At 50.8% G+C, this 23,793-nt stretch overlaps 1 protein-coding gene across 2 annotated transcripts in view; it reads left to right on the top strand.

Annotated features, from left to right (window-relative positions):
* LOC121712320 (disks large-associated protein 2-like) overlaps window positions 1-23,793 on the top strand; it is a 95,155-nt gene that overhangs the window by 30,277 nt on the left and 41,085 nt on the right. For both annotated transcript variants that reach the window (XM_042096487.1, XM_042096485.1), the window contains exons 2-3: window positions 15,151-16,340; window positions 21,691-21,899. In XM_042096487.1, the coding sequence (XP_041952421.1) occupies window positions 15,219-16,340; window positions 21,691-21,899 (1,331 nt within the window). In that variant the 5' untranslated portion in view covers window positions 15,151-15,218. The remainder of the gene's footprint in view (window positions 1-15,150; window positions 16,341-21,690; window positions 21,900-23,793) is intronic.

Here is a 23,793-nt window from a genome sequence, read left to right as displayed (position 1 = left end):
CAGGTAGGAAAGTTTGTGGGGGTGAACACAAGGCCGGTGGTTGACCAGCTCTTTGCCCCACCTGAGGGAAGGAAGCGCAAGTTTGAGAGGGATTCCCCAGCTGCTAGGAGGAGAAGGACAGATAGAGAATATAGATAGAAAGCTAGTGAAAGGGGAGGCACTACGGCAGGGCCTCCATAACAACTGCTTGAACTGAACAAACCCCACAGTAACGGCTTAGAAAAACTTGTAATCCGCTAACTCTGCTTAAATTGAAAGTATTGTACCTGCTTCAATAAAATAAAGAGAAAATAAAGTCAATAAATGTACTTTGTAAAAGCAAAATAAAAGGTTAAAAGGTAATCTTGAGTGAAGAAGTATTATTGAAAAGACAAGATAAGGATTCAAAGCCCCCACTGATACAATAACGTTGGTGAAATAGGAAGGGTAGTTATAATATTAAAATAAAAACAGGGACTAGAGGGAATAAGCAGAGTAACGCCCACAAAAGCGAACGAACTTAGAAAGTAAGTGGCATACCACTTTCATTCGGCTACGGTGAAAGTATATGGAACAGGGACAGCAGAGCGTGCTCTGGGCCATAGAAATCGTTGAATACGACGAACACGACTGGGAGACAAGCGTAAGAGACGGGGAGGGCCGAGAATACGTAGGATACGTGGGTGAGGCCCCCTTTGAGTGCAAATTCCCGTATAGGTGCAAAAATCGAGACGACATAGACCTAAAAGCAACGCTTTCTTTGTTGAGTAAACTAACCCCTAATAGCCTGCCAGTGAGGAAACAGAAGGAACCACAGCCCCAAGCAGCCGGAAGTAAAGGAGAGGCTACATCGGGTGACCCGAAGATAAAGGAGAGGTGGACAATAAGAATCTCTGAGCACGGGAGTGACGGGTGGAGCGTAAGCGCAGTGAACGATAGAGGAAAAGCATTCGAAGAAAGGAGAGGCCAACTGAATACGGTCTTCAAGGAGTGGGGCGACGTGCGGAACTCTATACTGTACTTGGTGAGCGACCTACGACTGGACTGGGAGGAAAAAGACCAGAACAGATACAGAAGGGAGAGGAAAAGACAATACGAAAAGGATTGTCGCCTGTTCTGCACTGACCGGGAGGACATAAACGAACTAGACTACGGCAAAAATCCCCATTCCACCGAAGACAACGACCTCTAAGAAAAATGGCAACCAGAGTGATGACACCGCTGGAGGAAGTAGTAAGGGAGAATGCCATCGCTGAAAAGGACGTAAAAACCATCAACCACAAGTGGTTCCTAAGATACAAAGGAGACCACACAGCATGGCCAAAAGAAGGGTCACTCAACCCGACAATAATTGCTCAAATGAGGGAAAAAATCATGAACCACAAGGGTTATGACAAAGGCCCACGGAGGCAGGAAAAGAGAGAGAAGGAATTGAAAACTCTGGAGGCCTTCGCTAAGATATCGGAGAGAAAGAGAAGGCAAAGGGCGGACCAGAATGACACGCCGCCTGAAGCACCCACCACAGAGAAGTGCCCCCAATCACAGCCCACAGAGAAAGAGCTGGACGCCCCGACCCAAGCAGCAGAGCCAGGAGCCCCACCCATGGAGGAGCTGCGTCCTCCCCCATACAGGGAAAAGGACAAGCTGTACCCGGAGGTACCACGAGAAGAGGACAACGTGCGGGAAATAATCCGGCGCCTGGAAGAGAGGGACCCACGGGCCCTGGCAATACAAGCACCGGGATATGGGTCACAGGCCCCAACGGTGCACCTGGCAGTACAGGCCCCACTAATGGTGAAGGGGATCACACTGGAAGGGACCTGCGCGGAGGTGCTGAAAGAAGTAAAGAGAATAAGGTGGGAACAGGCCAACCCCCAGCCGAGACCATCAACCTCCCAACCGGCGTCCGCGCAGGCATCGCCACCATCATCCCCCACCAGGGAAACGCTCCCAGAACACCTTCTGGAAAGTACAGAGCCGGGTGAAGGAAAAGAGTGGGATGAGGAAGGAAAAGCTGCAAGGGAGTTGGAGGAGCAGGTGGTGAGTGACTACCACACAAGCCTAAGAGGCCACCGGGAAACAGACGAATCCCCAGTGACCAGCCCCCGAGAGCTCTGTGAGGAGGGCCAGAAAAGGCGTGCAGGTGATCCAGAAGCTGGAGGAAGCAAGCCCCTACGCCTCCCAGGCCGAAGGAAGGAAGAAGCCCCAGAGGAGGGAGAAGAGGAACAGAGACAATGGTATAGGAGGCTGTGGGACCACCTGAAGACAGTCATGAGAGAGTGGGTAGAGGCCACAGGAGAGGAAGAAAGAGAAGCCCGAGATAGAGAGGCCATGAAGACCCTGGCCTGGGTGAGGTCACAGATGGACAAGGAACCGGTAAAAGAGGGGTGCCGAGAGTCATGGCGGAAGCTCGAGGAATACACCCAGGTGTGCTGGAGGAAAGTGGAAAAAGCCATTAGGCAAGCGGAAGAGAGATACCGAAACAGAAGAAGAGAGGAACAGAGGGTTGAAGAACGGTATGAAGGAAAAATGGAGAGAATGGAAAAGGGTCTGAAGGAGTTGAAAGCCGCTAAAAGGATCGGATCACGGGAGGTAGAACTGGCCGAGGAGATTATGGAAGAATTAACAGAGATAGAGAAGTGGGAAGAGAAGGGGACAGGCCCAGGGAGCACGCCAGAACATGCCAAATATAAAAGGGATTGCAGGAGCTGCGGCGAAAGCCTGAAAAGAGAAATGACGGAAGTCCTGAAAAGAATGGAGGCCATGGGAGCCCGAGAGAAAGAAGAAGGAAGGCTCAGGGAGGAAGAGATGAAGAAGAAGAGAGGGGCCCGCCGACTAACCTTCGAACTGACCTGCAGTCCAACCACGAAAGCGGAAGAAGATGAGGAAGATACGGACGGGGCAGACAGCCAGACTGGCTCAGAAGGGGACTATGAGTCAGTGGAAGACGAGGAGACAGGACTGGAAGTCATGAAACAGCTCCTCGAAGAGCAAATTCAGAGAGAACTGTCACAGGGTCCGAGGGGAGAGGACCCCTCAGTGTGTCTCGGCTGCGAAAGAACGTTCAAAGGAGAAAAGGGGGTGAAGGCCCACCAGCGACAGACAGAGGGATGTAGAGAGCGGGCCGGAATACTCCCAGTGATGATCCCACCCAGTGTGCTCGCCACAGGACTGTTTGGAATCAGCAGGATGAAGAAAGGGGTGGAGAAAGGCCTGGACGAGATCAGAAAAGGAGTGCGAAAGGGGCTCGACGAGATCGAAGGGGGAGTCAAGAAAGGCCTAAAGGAAAACAAGAAGGAGCTGGAAAAACTGGAAAAGGAGGGAAAGAAAGAAAGAGAGAGGGCACGGAAAGGAAAAGAAAGAATGGAAGCCATCCCAGAGGAATTGGACGAGGAAGAAACGGTTGTGATGGCACCATTAATAACAAAAAACCATACGGCCCACTACCAGCCATGGACCCACTCAGATGTGAATGGCCTCATTTCACGGCTCCCTGTCCTGCATGAGGGAGCGGGCAGATGGATAAGTCGGCTAGAATCAGAGACTCAAGGCCGAAACCTAGCCGTAGGAGATATAAAATATCTGCTCGGCCTGATATTGGGAAAAGCTGACACAGAGGCTGTACTGGAGAGAGAAAACCTAGGGCGGTTGATGAATCCCAGCAGAGACGCCCTGTGTTTTGACAGCGTCCGGAACAACGTGTGGAAGGCCCTAAGGGCAGCTTACCCCAACCACTACAGCCCCTCAGCCGTCTGGATAGAGAAACTCAAAGACAGCGATAACCCCGCAGCCTTCGTGGAAAGGGCAGCGCAGGAATGGACGATAAGGATGGAACAAAGACCAGAAGATTCCGGTCCCCTCACCATGCAGTTCAGAAGAGCGGTTATGGACGCACTACCAAGAGAAGTCAGGACACAGCTGGAAAGCGACTGGCGCCTGGCAGCCATGCCAAAAGAAGAATTTAGACTGGCAGTGGTACACCATGTAACTCTGTACAGACAAGGGAAAGACAAGGAGGAGCAGCAAGAGAAGGAAGCGATAAGGAAGCTGACCCATGTGCAGCTCCAGGAGGCAAAGGGGGCAAAGAAGGCAGTTACCCAAGCTCCGGTAATGCCCGCTACGGCCCCTACCACACAGCCACCACCACCGGTAGTGCAGCAACCTATGGTGCAACAACCAGTAATGATGCAGCCGCAACCTATGCAGCCCATGATGCAAACATGGCAACAAGCGCCATATGGACCCCCACAACAACAGCAACAGAGACAACAATGGTACCAGCCAAGAGGCAGAGGAGGATTCCGCCAGGGAAGAGGTGGACAAGGCAGAGGAGGCTATGGAAGGGGACAATACCAAGGCCAGCAGAGCCAAGGAAACAGCATTCAATGTTGGATGTGTGGAGGAACGGGACACATCTCCAGGGATTGCCCGACGAAGACCGGAGGCCAGAACAACCAAGGAGGACAGACAAATCAAGGACAAGTGCAAGGAGGGAATTATGCTCCCCAACAAGGGAGAGCCCCACAGCAGATGCAGGCACCCTCTGGCCCAGTCTCCCCTTACGGGGGAAACTGGAATTGACGAGGCCCAGAAAACCCAGGGGAGGGTCAGTTCCCCGCCCTGTCAAGGGGAGCTGACGCAGAACCAATGCTGCAGGTTCTAATCGAGGGCATGGAAGTCAAATGTTTAGTGGATACAGGGGCAACATATACTTGTCTACACCCAAAAGATGCCCAACACCTCCCCAGATCTTCAGGAAAGTTTATGAAGACAGTGGGTTTCTCGGGAAAAACGCAGCTAATTCCAATGACGGCTCCAGTATCGATCCAAATAGAAGACAAGGAAATCAGGATACCAGTCTTAATAGCAGAGCACACGCCCGTCAACCTATTGGGACGGGACGCACTGTGCAACCTAAGACTCCAAATTGAGTGTTCCCCAACAGGAGTACAAATAACAGGGCTGGCAACCCAAATGGCCCTAAGGATAAGTGCCCCAACTCAAACTGAAACTCACCAGGTCTACTGGATTGGACAATTGGAACCAAGCATAGAGCGAGTAGTCTACAACGAATATGCTTTCCAAATAAACAGCCTTCATGCTCGGCTGAGGACGCCAAGATGCCCTTTTCATTGTACGATAAAATTCGACCAGACGCCAAGCAAGGAAAGAGAGGAAAGATGGCATAGGGACGTGAGTAAGTGGGGACGCATCCCACTCGACATACACGCACTGGTGGTGGCCAAGGAGGGAGTGGCCGCTGAGGTAAAATTTGCGAAAGGATGGGATCTAGGCTTGATCTTCGACATGCCTGGAACAAGGCCACACATTACGCTAAGAGTGGCCAGGGGTCACAGAGCAAGAGAGATGGGCCCAGTGATGCTCAAGGCCCTGTGCGTCAAGTGGAAGGACACAGGAAATGATCGACTCCAAACGGCTATCAGTAAAGGAGGAGAGCCAATGTTCAGGATAAAATTGGACAACCCGGTCACCGTGTGGGGAGTCCCACAGATAATCGAAATCATGGACACAGAACCACAGGAGAGAGAGGAGATACCCTATGTTGAAGGATGCCCATATGGGAATCAATTTTGCCTCTACCGCCTATTCCCAGGAGCGGGGCGCCGCTGCTGGGACAAAACGAGACATGTACCGTTCAGCAAAGAAGACGCAGAATGGAGCATGTACATGCGACATCTGTCATGGTGCCCGAAGAAAAGGGAAGCACAACCAGCAGTATATCTCCCGGAGAAGGTTTATGACATACCCTACGTCAAAGGATGCCCCTACGGCAACCCATACTGCATGTATGGCCTGCTGGGAGGAGCAGGATATCGATGCTGGGATAAGGAAAACCATGTGCCCATCGACAAGTCCGACCTAGAATGGGAGGAATATAAGAAGTACTACCTAGACGGCGAGGCGGACAAAAAGACAGGGAGGCCGGGACCGACCCCCTGGAAAATGATGATGCTACAAGAGGCGACAGAAACAGACGCCGAACGGGCAGAGAGAATATTGAGGAAAGTGCCGCCTGCGGTATGGTCACAAGGAGATGGGGACATAGGGCTGGTCAAGTCAGCAAGCCCTGTGGAGTTCAGGCTGAAACCAGGAGCGACGCTGCCTTTCCAGCCGCAGTACCCCATTTCAGCAGAGGCAGCTGAAGGGATAAGAGGGACAATTGAAGACCTCCTGGGAGCAGGAGTCCTAGAGGAAGTCCCAAGTGCAAGGTGCAACACACCCATATTTCCCGTGCTGAAGGCGGATGGAGTGCGATGGAGAATGGTCCAGGACCTCAGACCCGTCAACGAGCGCATTGAGGACTATCCGGCGGATGTCCCACATGCTAACGTACTAATGACCAACATCCCGGCAAGTGCAACAACGTTCTCCGCCATTGATCTGGTTCAAGCATTTTTCACAATACGGGTGGCCCCTGCAAGTAGGGAATTTTTCGCATTCAAATATCAGGGCAAGACGTTCCAGTACACGAGGCTCCCACAAGGGTTTAAGCACTCACCGCACATCTTCAACCAAGCCCTCAAGGAAGACTTAAAGCACATCACATGCCAAAGCACGATTCTGCAGTATGTTGACGACGTCTTGGTATGCTCACCGGACCAGGAAACGTGTGAGAGGGATACGGTCCACGTGCTGACCGTTCTGGCCGAAGGGGGGTACAAAGCATCAAGGAAAAAGCTACAATTTGCACAGCCCCAGGTGATCTACTTAGGTCGCCGGATCTCACATGGGCACAAGGGCATCGCCCCGGAACACATTGAGGCAATTGCCAAGGCACCGAAGCCAAACACGGTGAAGCAAATGATGTCGTTCATTGGACTCATAGGTTTCAGCAGCGACTGGGTGGAGTGCTATGAACAAAAGATAGCCCCACTACGAGCCATGATCGTGCAGGCTGGAACCAGCCACCTGAGGAATCGTCTCACATGGACAATGGACGGAAACGAGGCGTTTGAACGCATCAAAGGAGAACTACAGCAAGCACCGGCACTTGCACTGCCGGATTACGGAAGACCCTTCTATCTGTACGTATCGGTCAGGAAGGAAGCAGGAAAAGACGCGTACATGACCGCAATCATGGCACAAACACAGTGCCATGGACGTGGCAAACAAGCAATTGCCTACTACAGCTCAAAGCTGGATGCGGTGGCCCAGGGCTACCCACCATGCTTCCAGGGTCTTGAAGCTGTATATTCGGCTTACGTCAAAGCCTCTAACATCACCATGGGATGGCCAGTGGTGATACACACCAGTCACGCAATAGCACAGTTGGTGGAACAAGGAAAATTCTGTGTGACGCCTCAGAGGCAATTGAGGTACTACAATCTGTCGCTCTGCCCAGATGTCACTATAAAGGCATGTGACACGGCAGGAAACCCGGCGGATCTCATCCCACTTGAATATGAGGGCGAGCCACATGACTGCGTGGCTGATTCAATCGCCTTCTCAAAACTGAGGGAAGACCTGCAGAGCGAGCCATTAAGACAGGGAATCACCTACTTTGTGGACGGCTCTAGCCATAACTACGACAACAGGACACATGCAGGATTCAGCGTAGTGCAGATGACAGGTCCAGAAACATTTGCGACAATTATGAGTGAGCCATGCACACAACCATGTTCAGCGCAACTAGCTGAATTAAAGGCGCTGACAGCAGCGTGCTCTCTGGCGGAGGGACAGGATGCAACCGTACACACGGACAGCGCCTATGCCCACAACGTCTGCCATGTGCATGGCGCTCAATGGAAACAGAGAGGGTTCAAGAAATCGGATGGGAGCCCCATCCAGCATCTGGAGCAGATTCAGTTGTTGTTAGCAGCGATGATGCGTCCAAAGACGCTGGCAATATGCAAATGCAAGGCGCATTGTAAGGGACAGGACTACATTACTCTAGGGAATGCACAGGCAGATGAGGCAGCGAAGGAAGCGGCGTTGGAGGCTAGAAGGTCAAATGCCGCCCCTAAATCTCCACAGGATAACGAACCACATAAAATACTGCTCAACAGGACGGGGCACAGCGTGCCCTGCCCTACAAAATGCCCCTACCCTCACAACACATGTATGTGGTGCTCCCAATGGTGCGATGACGACCACAAGCACCAGGTAGATCCCGTCTGTTGCGCGCTATGCCAGAGGGCCAGTTGCCCCGAGTGCGGGGACAAGCCCTGTGAGGCCAGGTACTCGCCAGGCGTAATTGATCGTTTTTTTACGGCAACCGACACAGTAATACAAGCCCCAGTGGTTCGAACCTTGCCTGACGGACGGACGCTTAGAATTGTGGATCCCATGCTCACGCTTAGCGCTATCAAAGACGCACAGAGCGAGGCACCGCGTGCCGAAACACTGCTGTGGGAGGAAAGGGGTGCGTCGAAAGGCAGAAATGGGGTGTGGAGGAGTCATGATGGAAGGGTGGTGGCCCCAAGTAGACTCCTTGATCTCCTCATTCATGATGCGCATGATGTGGATCATTGCGCAAGGGGGGAGGTCAAGCGGCAGATACTTGACAAGGGGTTCTGGGCCCCATACCTTCAAGATCGCATCAATTACGTGCTAAGAAATTGCCACACCTGTGCCACGCACAATTACAGAAACAACATAACAATAGGCATAGGACCACGGCCCCTGGGACACGTGCCACTCCCAGAGGGACCGTTCAAACACCTGGTAATGGACTACATCGACATGGGTCGAACGGTAAACGCGTACAAACACGTGCTGGTGATAATATGCCGCTACTCACGATGGGTAGAAGCCTGTCCAAGCCGAGGGCAGGACGAGAAAACGGTGATTCGATTCCTAGCAAGGGAAGTGATACCCAGGTTTGGGATCCCAGAAATAATCAGTAGCGACAATGGCCGAGCGTTTACGGCCAACACGTGGAAAAAGATTGCGCAGGCGCTGTGCATCAAGACTCGGTTTGGTTGTGTTTACCACCCGCAGTCTCAGGGGATGGTTGAAAGGGCGAACGGCACGCTGAAAAATAAGATAGCGAAGATCGTCCAAAGCGCACATGACGATCCAAATCTGCCAAACTTAAATTGGGTTGACGCGCTGCCAATCGCGCTGATGAAAATGCGTTGCGAAAAAAATCGAACCACGCATCTGACCCCGCACGAAATGGTGACGGGGCGGGCAATGCCCACACCACGGTTCAGAGGGGATCAGAGGCCTCCGCTGGAAATTCTAGAACAGGAAGTAAGCAGTTACATTAAACAGCTCTCTCAAGTTCACAGGGCAGTTTTCAACGAGCAGAAGAGAAGAGAAAGAGCTCGGGAGCGGAGGACTGAGCCCGGACCAATCCAAGTGGGAGACTGGGTGTACCTGAGGGTGTTTAAGAGATCGTGTCTCGACCCCAGGGCAGAGGGGCCCTACCGAGTGACCCAGGCTACCCCCCGGGCGGTAAGAGTGCAAGGATCAGATTTGTGGTATCACCTTAACTCTTGTTACAGGGCGGTGCCACCAGAAGGAGCGAGAGGTCCAGAGGGGGTGGAAGACGATGACGGGGACCAGGGCCCGCCAGGACCCCCACCAGACTCCCCCGGGGAGGATGATGGTGGTGGGGAACAAAGGGGAGGACCAGGTGCGCGTAGGAGTACGAGGCGGAGGATACTGCCGGCTCCTACTGATGACCCTGGGCGGAATGTACCTAGGGTGCCTGCTGTTCTCCCTCCCCTATCTATACCTACAGGTACTGGCGATGCTGGAGCCGAGCCAGGCTCGAGGATGGGAAGGCGACATCCACCTGAAGTGGGAGCCACTCCCGAATCCCAAGTATCCAGACCTGCCACCGCCTCGACCAGCGGTGATCCACCAGCTGACCCCACAGCCCACTCTCGGGCCACGACCACACCCGACCTCACGGGGAGTGACGCCGAAGAAACGCCGAGGCCGGAAGGGGAAGCACCGCCGCCGCCACCGCCACACCAGCAAGGGAACGACACCATCGACTTTGGGGACTTCTACGCCGACTGGGATTACCCGTACCCAGCCGACGCCCCCGCTGACGACCAGACTGGAGCACAGCCATCCGCCGCAGAGATCGCCGAGGCCCTCGACGCGCTCAGGTTACCCGCTGTCCTTACGCCTCCTCCCCGGACACCTCCTCGACAGGGCTCGCAACTTCATGCGGAGCCTGTGGGGAGGCCAACGGACTCAGGGCACACCACGGGTGGCCCCCACTTCGGGGACAGCCACCCAGGAACAGGGCACACCACGGGCGATCCCCACTTCGGGGACAGCCACCCAGGGACCAGCCACGGGACAAGACGAGTACTCCAAGGGATCGGCCTGGACGACTCCCTCGATGCCCACTGGACGGGGGGCTTCGAGGAGGCCATCGATTGGCCCCTCCAGAGATTCCCAGAGGACGACGAAAGCGACGGAGGGGGTACGGACTGCCGCCCCCAGTGACGCTCTGCGAGGGGACGGAGAGGAGCTGCTCGACAACGGTGCCCTAGACACGAGCAATATTCTGTACATAGGGGGATCAGGAGATGAGGCGCCCACCCCGGAGTCAGAAGCATCGGGAAGTAACGAATACATCCCGGTGCCGGACAGTGCAACGACTCCGGTGCCGGACAGTGCAACGACTCCGGTGCCGGACAGTGCAACGACTCCGGTGCTGGACAGTGCAACGACTCCGGTGCTGGACAGTGAAACGACTCAAAGCAAGAATGAGAGCAAAAATGTAAATAGTACAAGCACGCTTCTAGAAAACCCGTCAAGCAAGAATGAGAGCAAAAATATAAATAGTACAAACACGCTTCCAGAAAACCTGTCAAAGAACCAGACTTTGGGGACTCAGGCCAAAAGAAGAAGGAAGAGATCAACAAGCGCTCTGGAGGAATGGGAGGACAATTCATGGATGCAATGGGCCAAATACACGGCAAAGACAGTGAAGCCAGAAGGAGGGTGTTATGTGTGCTCAGCAGTGAGACCAAAGCTGGCCATACTACCAGCACCAGGAACTGGAGAAGAGGATGCGGTATATCGAACGTCGGGAAGGCAGTACAAAGACGACAAGCTGTCTCCCTTTGCATGTCTTGAGCAATTAGGAAGTGAGAAGTTACGTAAGTGGGGGACTGGTATAGGCCCCTCATCCGCAGAACGAAGGGAAGAAAAGGAAACGCACAAAGTCCAAGAAAATGAGGCAAGATGTGAAAAAGACTACCCAGGCATAGGAACCAGGGTAGCAAGGAAAACACACCGCCTCTATGAAATACCAGAAGACGTAGAGTTTGAATGCTTTGAAGTACCCCCCAACAAAGGCATGGTCAAGGGGAGCACGAAGGATGTAGGAGCATTTGAAGGACGCTGCACAGCAAAGTGGGTCCGCGAATCCGACAGCTTCTTGTTTCGCCTAGTAGAGAGGAGCGAAAAAGGGAAGAGGATTGGAGTCGAAGCGAACATCACGATGTTGGGTGTAAACTGGAGGGACGAACGGGATGTTCCGCTGGCAGACTTATGGTGGGTCTGTGGAAGACAATGGGGACTGCGAAACACCCTTCCGAAATACTGGAGGGGAAGGTGTGCAAGGGTCACCCTGGCCCAGCAGACCTACATAGTCCCCTGGTCAGAATGCAACTCAACATCGAACTCGACCGGCCCAGGGCGCAACCAGCAGACACCCGTAGAAGGGAACCTGAGGAGAAGTCGGAGGGACGCCGACGGTGGAGTATATATGGACGTGTTCGGACAGCCCCACAACGTCCCGAGACAGTTCAAAGCACGGGACGAGGTGCTGGCCGGATTTGAAGCCGCCATCCCCGTCTACGGAGCATCCATAGGCATCGCCAAGAATGTTCAATGGATCAACTACATCCACTACAACGCCCTACGGTTCATGAATGCCACAGTGGAGGCGTTCAGCGCGCTTGATAGAAGGCTGAACGCCACCACAAAAATGGCAATGGAAACCAGGATAGCAGTGGACTGGATACTGGCAAAGGAAGGTGGAGTGTGCGCAATCGTCGGGACAGATTCGTGCTGTACGTACGTCCCAGGTGAAGGCGAGAACATGGATGACTTCACCAACGCGATGAACAGGCTCAAGGCCGTCAACAAGGAGGCCCACGAGAACTCTGGATTGGCACCGACATTTGCGGGACTCCCGGATATTTTTGCCCCCGTAACCAAGTGGCTAACGGACACCTTTGGGTCATGGGGGGGTAAGATTGTAGCATTTCTGGGAAAATTACTGTTTGGAGCAGCCTTAGTGGTAGGAATGTTTTGCTGTATTACTCAATGTTGTGGTAAGGGTTGCTCCAAGGTGGTCGCTAGACAACTAGTGGTCCAAAATATAAGGATGCCCTGGGACGAGGAGGATGCGAGTGAAAGGATCCTTTTAGTACAAACTAGTGTGAGACGAATAATGGAGAGCGAATTCAACGAGGGTTATGTAAGGGAGCAGGGGCAGGAGTTTCCTCCCCCGGAGTTTCCCCTCCCGAATATATACGAGTAGGGGTGGGGTCCTGCGAGTCACCCACCTCTACACACACACTGACGCACACTCACATACACAACACTGACAGGTAATTCACAAGGCATGTGACTGCACGCCCAGGTGACAGAGTCAAGGGATACTAGAGTCAAGGGGTATTATGGGCTGTGACCTGATACGAATGAGTCGCCTTAAGTGATCTTTGCTTAGTGCTTCGCTATACATAGACGGTAACTTAAGTTTTATGGAGGTGTAGCCCTCCACTGCAAGGCCATCCAAACCTGGATAGATGTAACCAAAGCTTGCTACCAGAAGTAATCACCTCACCCCAAGTTACCGCGCGTCGGACCTGGCCCGCCTAGTGGTGTGGCAGGTGTGTGGCGCGGTCAGGGCTCGAGGACGGGTACGACCCCATTGGCCAGCAGGGGCAACCTAAGGCAGAGCATGGCGGCCCGTCCCCTCGGTGTAGCGCGCCTGCGGCCGGTGTGCCCACCCATTCTCACGCTAGTGTGAATGCCCGGAGGACTCCGGAGGAAAAAGGGGATGACGTTGCGAGTAACAAAGGGGGGTGTAGTGTGACGCATAGAGGCCGGAAAGGGGCCGTATATACCATTTACTGCTAAAAGAAGCCAGTAGGGGATGGGCAAGTGACGAATAGGATCATGAAGTTGTTATGTAATTCCGATTTGGCACCGATGGCCGTTGCATGAAATTCCTTTCATGCTCAAGGTGACTAGCACATTAGCCGCTTTGGGGACAAATCCGTCTCGGGTCCTAGCCATATGTTCGTAACAAGGAATTGGTCTTTCTGTCACTTGATCTGGGCGTTCAGGGCTTGCTTACCGATGTTATTTACTCTCGTAAAAGGCAATGATGCCAACACATTTACTAGTTATAAGGTTTAAGATTTTACGTACGCAATAAGGTTTGTAGTAGTAGACACCATCCCCCTGTAACTCGCTCGTGTGCACATAGCCTGAGGTGTCATGACAATGTACGGGGTTATGACACACTCCTTTGTTTAAATAATGCTTATGCTGCATAGCGAGGCTAATTTAGCCTCGAAGGGGGGAATATGTGGTGATATTATCTAGACACATTTAATAATAATGCTTGTGTGTGTGTACTGGTCTATTAAGGAGACCTTCCATTTAATATGCAAAACATGTACTGGAAATAGTTTGTGCAGCTGGTATGCAAACAATGTACTGGAACATGTAGTCTGCCTGTTATGCAAACATTTACTGGAAGTCATGAGACTGGAACGGTCAAAGGCTAAGAGTGGCTGGCATGCAAAACATTTACTGGAAGTCAAAGAGTGGAAATAGAAGGGGCTAGCAGAAAAGGACAAGCAGGGACTTCCAGAGAGAGGAAGTGAAACCAGATGTTGAAGTGACACATAGAACCTGGACACATGTATTCTGCCTAGCAACACACATTTTTTAATGTCTATATGAGGAGGAGTTTCCACCAATATCTCAAGTCCCAAAACGCTCTGATTGGCTAAAAGGGGCCTGGTGACGTTCCTGGAGATAGGAACGCCTCTCAGGCCCCCGAGAGTATAAAGGAGAGAGCTCAGGCACATTCAGATCAGATCTCATCGGGGTAGCAGCTGCCACTCACCACTCTATTGCCTGACGGTCCAGTCCTGACTCTGTTTGGATTGTATTATCACTGCAATACGGTGAATAAAGGATCAACAGTCTTCAGCTTCTCTCGTCTTGGTGTTCTCCTTCGGGTCTTTGACATCAGAGTGCTAGTTGGATTGGAGGTTTTTGGAAGTGGATGATTTCCACGACACTTGCCAACATGCTAAATGGTGTCTTTTGCCACCACAGTCAGCAATATGATGCTGTGAAAAGTTGTCTTTCATTTTAGTGGTGTGTTCCTACCCGGGATACAGAACTGCATAGTGCCTATCCTGGATGGCCGGTGGTGTTTATTGGTCCTTCAAATGACCGTATACCAGTAAAATGAATTTTAACACAATGTCAAAGCTAGTTGCATGATAAAAAGCATACATGAAAAAGGGGCACATTGTGGCATGGTATTGCTGGCTCTGTACTGGGGGAAGCTCAGGAGCCCTTAGAGTTGGTGGTTGAGAGGGGTGTTGCACATATGACTCTTCATGATGGACAACACTTCACATACCCTGTACAAACTACTGGTCAGACAGTGTCTACAAACTCTGATACACTGAAGACTGCTACAGGAAACTCTGCTACACTAAAGACTGCTACAGGAAATGACTGTAACTGCTATAGCAGTATTAATAGCCCACAGTCATAGGAGTATACACTGACTCATACAGTGCTATATTTATTTATTTATTAGCTGTGTATCTGTGGGATTCGCTAACCAGCTCTTTCTGTGTTTTCCTGTTCTTTTCTTCTCCACTCCTCTCATTCGCTCTTCTCTCCCCTGTACACTTCTCTCCATCTCCTCTCTTCTCCTGTCCTCTTCTCTCCATCTATCTCTTCTCCTTTATTCCTCTTACTTCTTCTCTCTATCTCTTCTCCTGACCTTTCACCTCTCTGCACTGCTCTGTTCCCTCTTGTCTCTCACCCTCTCTCCGTTTCTCCTTCTCTTTCATCCCCTCTTTCTCTTTCTCTCCTCTCCTCCTGTTCTCTCTCTCCTCTCCTCTCTTCCTCCTGTTCTCTCTCTCCTCTCATCCTCCTCCTGTTCTCTCTCTCCTCTCCTCCTCTTGTCAGCCCAGCAGTGTCCCCCCTCCCCGCCGTCCTGATGTTCCGGTGATGCCCGGCGCCCCCCCCTCAGGAGCATGAAGAGCCTAGCAGGCGGGCGGCCGCAGTACCCGTACCCCCCAGTGCACAGCCGTGACCCGCGTTACGCCCCCTCCTACCTCCTGAGCCCGACGGAGGGCAGCTTCCCCCTGGACACGGCCCTGCTCCAGCAGCACGTGTCGCCCCGCACCTCGCTGCACTCCGACTGCCTGGTGATGGCGCCCGGGCTGCTCCCCGCCAGCGCCGGGATGCCCGCCGAGCACGTCTCCAGCAGCACCTTTCCCAGGATGCACTACAGCTCGCAGTACTACAACTCCATCCCGCGGGAGGACTGCGTCGCGCTCACGCCCACCGTCGCACACGCGCCCTCGTCCTACTCCTCCTCCTCCTCCCATCACCACTACCAACAACAACAACAACAACAACAACAACAACAACAACAGCACCATCACTACAGCAACGCCCTGGCCGGTCACCACAGCAACCCGCGCAGCAACCGCCTCCCGTCGGGGATGATGGACCAGGTGGAGAAACAGCGGCCGGTCCAGCGCGAGGGCTTCCACACGCTGCAGTACCACCGTGGGGCCGGCACCGGCGAGAGCCCGGGCCGCATCCGGCACCTGGTGCACTCGGTGCAGAAGCTGTTCACCAAGTCACACTCGCTGGAGGGCTCGTCCAAGGCCAACGGCGGGGGCGGCCGAGTGGACAGCGTGCACCAGCATCACCACTCGTCCACCTCCTCCAAGCACGGCGGCAGCGGCAAGCGCAGCAAGAGCAAGGAGCGGAGACACCGCTCGTCCGGCGACTGGTGGAGCTCCGACGACAACCTGGACAGCGACGGCACCTTCCGCGCCGCGCACGGCATGATGGGAACGCGCCAGCAACAGATGGAGTACGCTGCTCAACACTGCCCCCCGCTGGACCACCCGAGCGGCCACTTTGGCCGCCTCTCGCTCAAGACGTCCAAGAGCAGCGGCGACATCAAGTGCTCGGCCTGCAAGGCCGCGCCGCCCGACGGGAAGTTCCTCAAGCGGAGCTCCTGGTCGACGCTGACCGTCAGCCAGGCCAAGGAGGCGTACAGGAAGTCCTCGCTCAACCTGGACAAGCCGTCCTCGCTGCACCACGAGCACATGGGCCATCGGCTGCACCACTACCTGCAGGTGAGTCGCACGACCCAGAGCACAGGTGTGTTTGCTAACATTGGCAAGCATGTGTGGGCAATAGGCAATAGGCAAACGCAACACAAGGTGTTGTAACAGTGGACAGTGTGCAGTCTGGTATGGTGTGGATGTGTGGGTTGAGGGGTCTTGTTCCGCCCTGAAGGGACTTATTTCCCCAGTAATGACCGGCGTTCTATACATTATCCCACTTATTACTCGACTACTTGCCAAAACGAAATAAGAAACTCCCCACGATGTGACTCTTTAGCCTACATAGCCTAGCCTATAGCCTATTTGTTACCGTTCATCGTGGCATTTGCTGAGAAACATAGTTCGCAACAACACACGTTGATCTTGAATCAAATATTCTTTAGAACACAGCTGATCAACTGTCTGCTTTCACTTTTGAATGAAGTTCCAGTCCTTGCGTAGTGATATGAAATACCTGAAGTAGAAGCACAAACTCCGTTGCCATTGACAGCGGTAATTATATGTTTGCAGCGGTAATTACATGAAAATATTTCACCGTAGAACTTTGGGAAAGCCCATTCAAGTCAATGGAGCGTTGTACTTGCCTTGTGAAGAGCCGTGTAATAACTAATCAATAGCACTGCCGGCTATCTGAACACATCGATAGAGCAGTGGACTATCTGAACATCAGACTGAGGCAAAGGAGTGTCCGGTAATTACAACGCTGACTTTAATCACATGTGCCTTACACGGGGGGGGGGGGGGCTTTAAAGGTGTTTTATGCAGGTTTAGGTATTTTGGGCGAGTTTAGAGATCCCTCTAGAGTCGCAATGTATTTATATGTTTATATGGTACTTATCCCCCCTGTACACAATGCAAATGCTTTTGTTGTGGAGGTGAAGGAACAACAGGCAAAAACTATCTCCAAAGAGCTACTGTATATCTACTGACAAGGTAATGTTTCACGATTCTCGTGAGTTTTGGCAGGGTGCCGCTCTTGGAAGTTGCATGGCTGGTTTTCTCGGTAGGGACTCGCTACGTCTATGCTGTATAGCTATGCTAGGTGAACGATTTGCCTATTACAAGTTCGTTTACCATCAAATTGGCTTCATAAAGGTGAAAATCTTGCATAGTGTGCCTTTAATCACATGTGCCTTATGCAGGGGGGTGGTGATGGTGGCGGGTGCAGAGGCACCTTACGCAGTGCAGGGAGATGACAACAGCAGGACAGAGCAGCTCTGACCTACAGCATGCTCAGTGCCCATTCATCTTCATATTCACACAAGGAGCGGTCCGCGGGCGCACATGGAGATACATTACAGGAGCGGTCCACAGGCTCACATGGAGATACAGTACATTACAGGAGTGGTCCGCAGGCGGACGCAGAGATCTACTAAAGCTCTCACCCCCGGTGCTTACTGGGCCTCAGTGCTACAGCCAGAGTGCCCTCTTGGCAGAAGGAGCCTGTCATTTATCATGACGATAATGCCTCCGTTATAATGAACTAAGAGCGTATGCAGGTGTCAGAGAGTGTGAGAGCATTTGCCCCTCATAATGTGTGCACTTGGCCCTGATAACCTCAGATTACACACATTAGGAACGGAAGCAGACGCTATGGCAGTGCGGCACCTCAGATTACACAGGAAGTAGACGCTATGGCAGTGCGGCACCTCAGATTACACAGGAAGTAGACGCTATGGCAGTGCGGCACCTCAGATTACACAGGAAGTAGACGCTATGGCAGTGCGTCTCAGGTTACACACATTAAGATCGGAAGCAGACGCTATGACAGTGCGTCTCAGATTACACACATTAGGAATGGAAGCAGACGCTATGGCAGTGCGGTGCCTCAGATTACACACATTAGGAATGGAAGCAGACGCTATGGCAGTGTGGCGCTTTACAAGAGTAGTCAAGGAGCTCCTCAAAACATCTACTGGTATCTACGGCAACGTGAGGAGACAGGTCATTTATTAGACTAATTGCCTTTAGTAAATAATGCATTTTTCAGTACACTAAAATATTATCCTTAACAATTCATTCATACATATTTCATTCTTTTTTATTAATTTATTTCATTATTAATATGTCTATTTCTCTTGATCTTCTATCTCTTCCCATCGTCATTACCGGTTCCTGTTCCTCTGTGGAACATGAAGAATGGCCTGCGGAAATAAACAAACACATGCACATTTGCCATTGCCATCTGAGCCCATTTTGCTCATCATAAAATATTATAGTATTTATTTATTTTCATTAGGCTATTGACTGAATTGACATTGTTGTTTATTATTGCTATTCTCCTTAATGTTATCTTACCAATATAACTTTGTATTGTTGTTACCATAAAACCATAAAATAGGCAACACAGTTTGTGACATGGTGAGTGTAGTGTGGTTATAGTCGTAGTCATAGTAGGTTTTGTCACATGTGTGGGGGTTGTACAAGTGAAATGGATCTTACTACATAAGCAGCAGGTAGGCCAGCTAACAGTGAATTACAATAGTCCAGCTTGGAGATAACTATGGCCTGTTCAAGAAGTTGTGTGGAATCTTGTCCGTGTCAGATAAGGTCTGATCTTCCTAATGTTGTAAAGGACAAACCAACATGATTTTGCAATTGAGGCTACAGTACATGCTCAAAGAAGTTAAGTCGATCATCAATTACGACGCCCAAGTTTACGTGCCGACCTTGTTGGGGTCAATGAAGATGAGTCAAGCTGGATGTTAATCCAATGGGAAACGCTAGAGTCCTCAGGTGGGAAAGATAGGTAAAGTTGAGTGTCGTCCGCATAGCAATGATAACCTAAAGTACCAGTACATAATGACTAGTTGACTAGTCGACAGCTGTTACGAAAAACTTTTAACTAATAAAATATTTTATCCTTCTCAATCCCTCAGTAGCCTAACTAAATCGAGTTAACATCACTTATGTCATTGTCTTTTATTTGTTCCAGTGATAATGAAGTATTTATTCAGAAAGAGGCCAGATTTTGGACGCTAATCACACACTAAACACCCATTAGTGTGTGATTAAGAAAAGGCCAGGCCGCAGTGTCACTGTGTGTGGTGATTAGTAGAGCACAGAGTAGCTGCAACTAGTGCGTCTGGACTGCAGGCTGTTAAACATGAAGATCCAAAAAAAAATCCATCACAATAACTCACAATGGACTGGACACAGAAAACACTGAAATCACACAAACATTTCACATCATATTTAGGCCGTAGGTTGCTGTACCATTATGTATTTGAGTACTGATGCTACTACTATGTTGAGTATTACTATGCATAAACACTGAGACATGTTTTGTAGATTAAGCTTAAACCACCTTTGCACTTTACACTAGAGCTTCAATACGCAAGAGGCTTCACTGTCATGCTTTGTCTAAATTCATATGTCTGTGCTATTCCTGTGTGTTGGTTTACTGTACATGAATTGGTTGATTTGGTTGGGTATGGGGTTATGATCAAGATAAAGATTGACTTATTGCCATTTCAACATACAGTAGTTGGTTAGGGATTTGGTTTGGTGAGCTCAAACAGGATAAGACTAGACCAAGGGAACTCTAATACACAAGGAAAACATAAGTATAACATATTTACATCACTAAATTAAGAATTAAGGTTAAAAAAAAGAATCATGGTGGCTTACTTAACTTTGTTTGCCTGTTCCAGATGTTGATGTTTACTTACTATCACTATGGAATGCTGCTGTGCTTTTGATATGATTGGTTGGTTGTAGAGTGGTTACAATTGATTGGCTATGGTGTCGTTGTGATGTTAATAGACCTCTTGTTGTCCCGTGACTGTGAAATGGGAGCACAATCCATAATAAACGGATCCACCTGAGCTTTGAAAGGTCTGTAGTGAGACAAGCCATAATAGTTTCTTCAGCATTTCATGGAAGTGATTCTTGTTTCCCCCCCGAGAAGATAAACTTGGTCTCAGTGGACTTTTGTGAGGCAGGGAAATTGCTTTTTTATGGTTTATTGTGTCCATTTTACAGCGATATGAGAATGAAGACAAAGATATCTATAGGTCACTGCTGTAGTGTATTAATTGGTGCATTCATCCATCCATCCATCCATTCATTCATCGTTCATTCATTCATTCATCGTTCATTCATTCTTAATTCATTCATTGATAGGGCCCTGCCTTTGTTTGTGTTCTTTCCTCTCCTGTCTGCATTGCAGGGGTGGAGCCTAGTAGTCAGGCGTGCCTCGTCTGCCCTAACTAAGCTACTGGGACATAACAGGCTGGGACATAACAGGCTACCCTAAGCGTTCCTCCTCCTCCCCACCTTAGACCGCTTTGCACCTTTGCTTTGCTTTACACACCACACTGCATTCATTCAGACTTACATGATGACACTCCTGTTTCTTGCCACACTTATCCGGACATTTTCTCTCTTATTTACTCTAATAAATAACGTTTTATTTAGATGTTATCCTTGCGTGGTCGCCGTTCATATTGCCGAGCCACATGCATACAGGCATGGTTTGGTAATATCATCCATTCATCTATTAAATTCATTCATCCATTCATTTGTGTTTGGGACAGGGCAGTAGAGAGGTAACATAGTTCATTCATCCATTCATTGGTGTAGATAGTGGTGGGAAATGAGAGGAGAGATGGGTGGGAGATAAGACTCGATCCCGATCCTCTCCTTGGGAGCTGAGACTGTATGTGGTGTGGGACATGCATGCTACCATCTACACCACTGCCATCTACACTCATCTACACCCATCTAGACCACTACCATCTACACCCATCTACACCACTGCCATCTACACCCATCTACACCACTACCATCTATACCACTACCATCTACACCCATCTACACCACTGCCATCTACACCACTAGCATCTACACCCATCTACACCACTACCATCTACACCTATCTACACCACTACCATCTACACCCATCTACACCACTGCCATCTACACCACTACCATCTACACCCATCTACACCACTGCCATCTACACCACTCCCATCTACACCACTACCATCTACACCCATCTACACCACTGCCATCTACACCACTACCATCTACACCCATCTACACCACTGCCATCTACACCCATCTACACCACTACCATCTACACCCATCTACACCACTGCCATCTACACCACTGCCATCTACACCGATCTACACCACTACCATCTACACCCATCTACACCACTGCCATCTACAACCATCTACACCACTACCATCTACACTCATCTACACCCATCTACACCCATCTACACCACTACCATCTACACCCATCTACACCACTACCATCTACACCCATCTACACCACTACCATCTACACCACTGCTTCCCTGTTTGACTGATGTTCGGGTTTGTCTTCTGTCGTGGCGGTGGTGGGGCACAGGTTCCCGGGGACGAGTGGAGGGGTTACCCTGGCGATGATGAGATTCCGTGCCGGCGGATGCGGAGCAGCAGCTACGTGAAGGCCATGGGAGACGAGGAGAGCGCCGGAGAGTCCGACCCAAGCCCCAAGAGCTCCCCGACCAAGACCGTCCGCCCTGACGCCCTCGTCCTTAAGTCGGCCATACAGAGACCACACCTAGAACCCCACAGGTACCTGCGTATACAGAGACCACACCTAGAACCCCACAGGTACCCTCGCATACAGAGACCACACCTACAACCCCAGAGGTACCTAGACATGGAAAGACCACAGCTAGAACCCAAAGTTGATCTGTACAATTTTGTTCACTGTTTTACAATCCCTTTATAACATTAATGATGACATGTGGACATTTCTTGTGCCATGTCGGTCATACCGAGACCACACACACAGACCCATAACGGCACCTGTACAATTTGGTTCACTGTTTCACAACCCCTTCCTAACACAAACGATGAGAGGAGCGATTCCACTTAGCGCCCGTGTCCTCATGTTGGCCATACAGAGACACAAAGGTGTGTATGTGCTTTCACTTCATGTTGTCATGCTCCATGGGACCCCCATATAGAGACCACATCGTGGCCCCCCCCCCCCCATATAGAGACCACATCGTGGACCCCCCCCCCATATAGAGACCACATCATGGACTCCCCCCCCCCCCCCCCCCCCCCCCCAAATTAGAGACCACATCGTGGACCCCACCCCCCCCCCATATAGAGACCACATCATGGACCCTGGACCCCTAAAGGCGTACATGTCACTGTAACCCAACATGCAGCTCCTTCCAAGGCATTACCTCAGCCTCATGCAACCAACTTACAACCCCAAATCAGAAAATGTTGGGACGTTGCAAATAAAACCAAACTATAATAATATAATGGTCTCGTAAACCCATATTTAGCAGCAACAACGACTTAGACAACATATCAAATGTTGAAAAAGAATATTTGACCTATTTCACATATTTTTTTTTTATTTGATGTCGGCAATGTTTCAAAGTTGGGCCAGGGAATTTTTACTACTGTGCTGCTTCACCTCTTCATTTATTCTGTAAATGTTTAGGAACTGAGGAGACCAGTTGCTAGAGTTTTGAGAATTAAATGTTGTCCCATTCTTGTCTGATATAGGATTTCAGTTCCTCAGCAGTATGGGGTATTCTTAGTAATGTTTTTCATGTTTAGCAACTTAATATGAGTTTACAAGATTTGCAGATGACTACATTCTGTTTTTATTTGCATTTTACATAGTGTCCCAACATTTTCTGATTTGGGGTTGTATAATGCATACAATGATGTGTATGTAGGCTATGAGCAAAAAGCATGTTGTGTTTTACACCACACACACACACACACACACACACAAACACACCAGTAGGTTTACCGTAGCACGCACACACACCCTTACAGGTGACACACACCACACATACACACAGGGAGAGAGAGCAAGAGGAAGAGAGAGCAGAGAGAGAGAGAGGGAGGGAGAGAGAGAGAGAGGGAGAGAGCAGAGAGAGGGAGAGGGAGGGGAGGGAGAGGGAGAGAGAGAGCAGAGAGAGGGAGAGGGAGGGAGAGAGAGAGCAGAGAGGAGGGAGAGAGAGAGCAAAGGAGGGAGAGAGAGGGAGAGAGAGGGAGAGGGAGGGAGGAGAGAGAGAGCCGAGAGGCACTTTCTCTTTTATCTGAAGCTGGTCTCCTCCTGACATGTGCCTTCCCAGTGCCACAGAGCCCTTTCATTCATCCCCTCTCGATCTACAACACTCCTCCCCTCTCCTCTCTCTCCTCTCCTCTCATCTACACACTCCTCCATCTCTTCTTCCTCCTCTCCTCTCCCCCTCTCCTCTCCTCTCCTCTCCTACACACTCCTCCATCCCTTTTTCCTCCTCTCCTCTCATCTACTCCTCCTCATCTACTCCTCTTCCTCTCCTCTCATCTACTCCTCCTCATCTACTCCTCTCCTCTTATCTACACACTCCTCCATCCCTTTTTCCTCCTCTCCTCTCATCTACTCCTCCTCATCTACTCCTCTCCTCTCCTCTCATCTACTCCTCCTCATCTACTCCTCTCCTCTCCT

Source organism: Alosa sapidissima, chromosome 6 (genome assembly GCF_018492685.1).
Source record: "Alosa sapidissima isolate fAloSap1 chromosome 6, fAloSap1.pri, whole genome shotgun sequence".
Classification (NCBI taxonomy): Eukaryota; Metazoa; Chordata; class Actinopteri; order Clupeiformes; family Clupeidae; genus Alosa; species Alosa sapidissima.
Note: the sequence above shows the minus strand (reverse complement) of the source record. Positions and strands in the feature narration are given on the sequence as shown.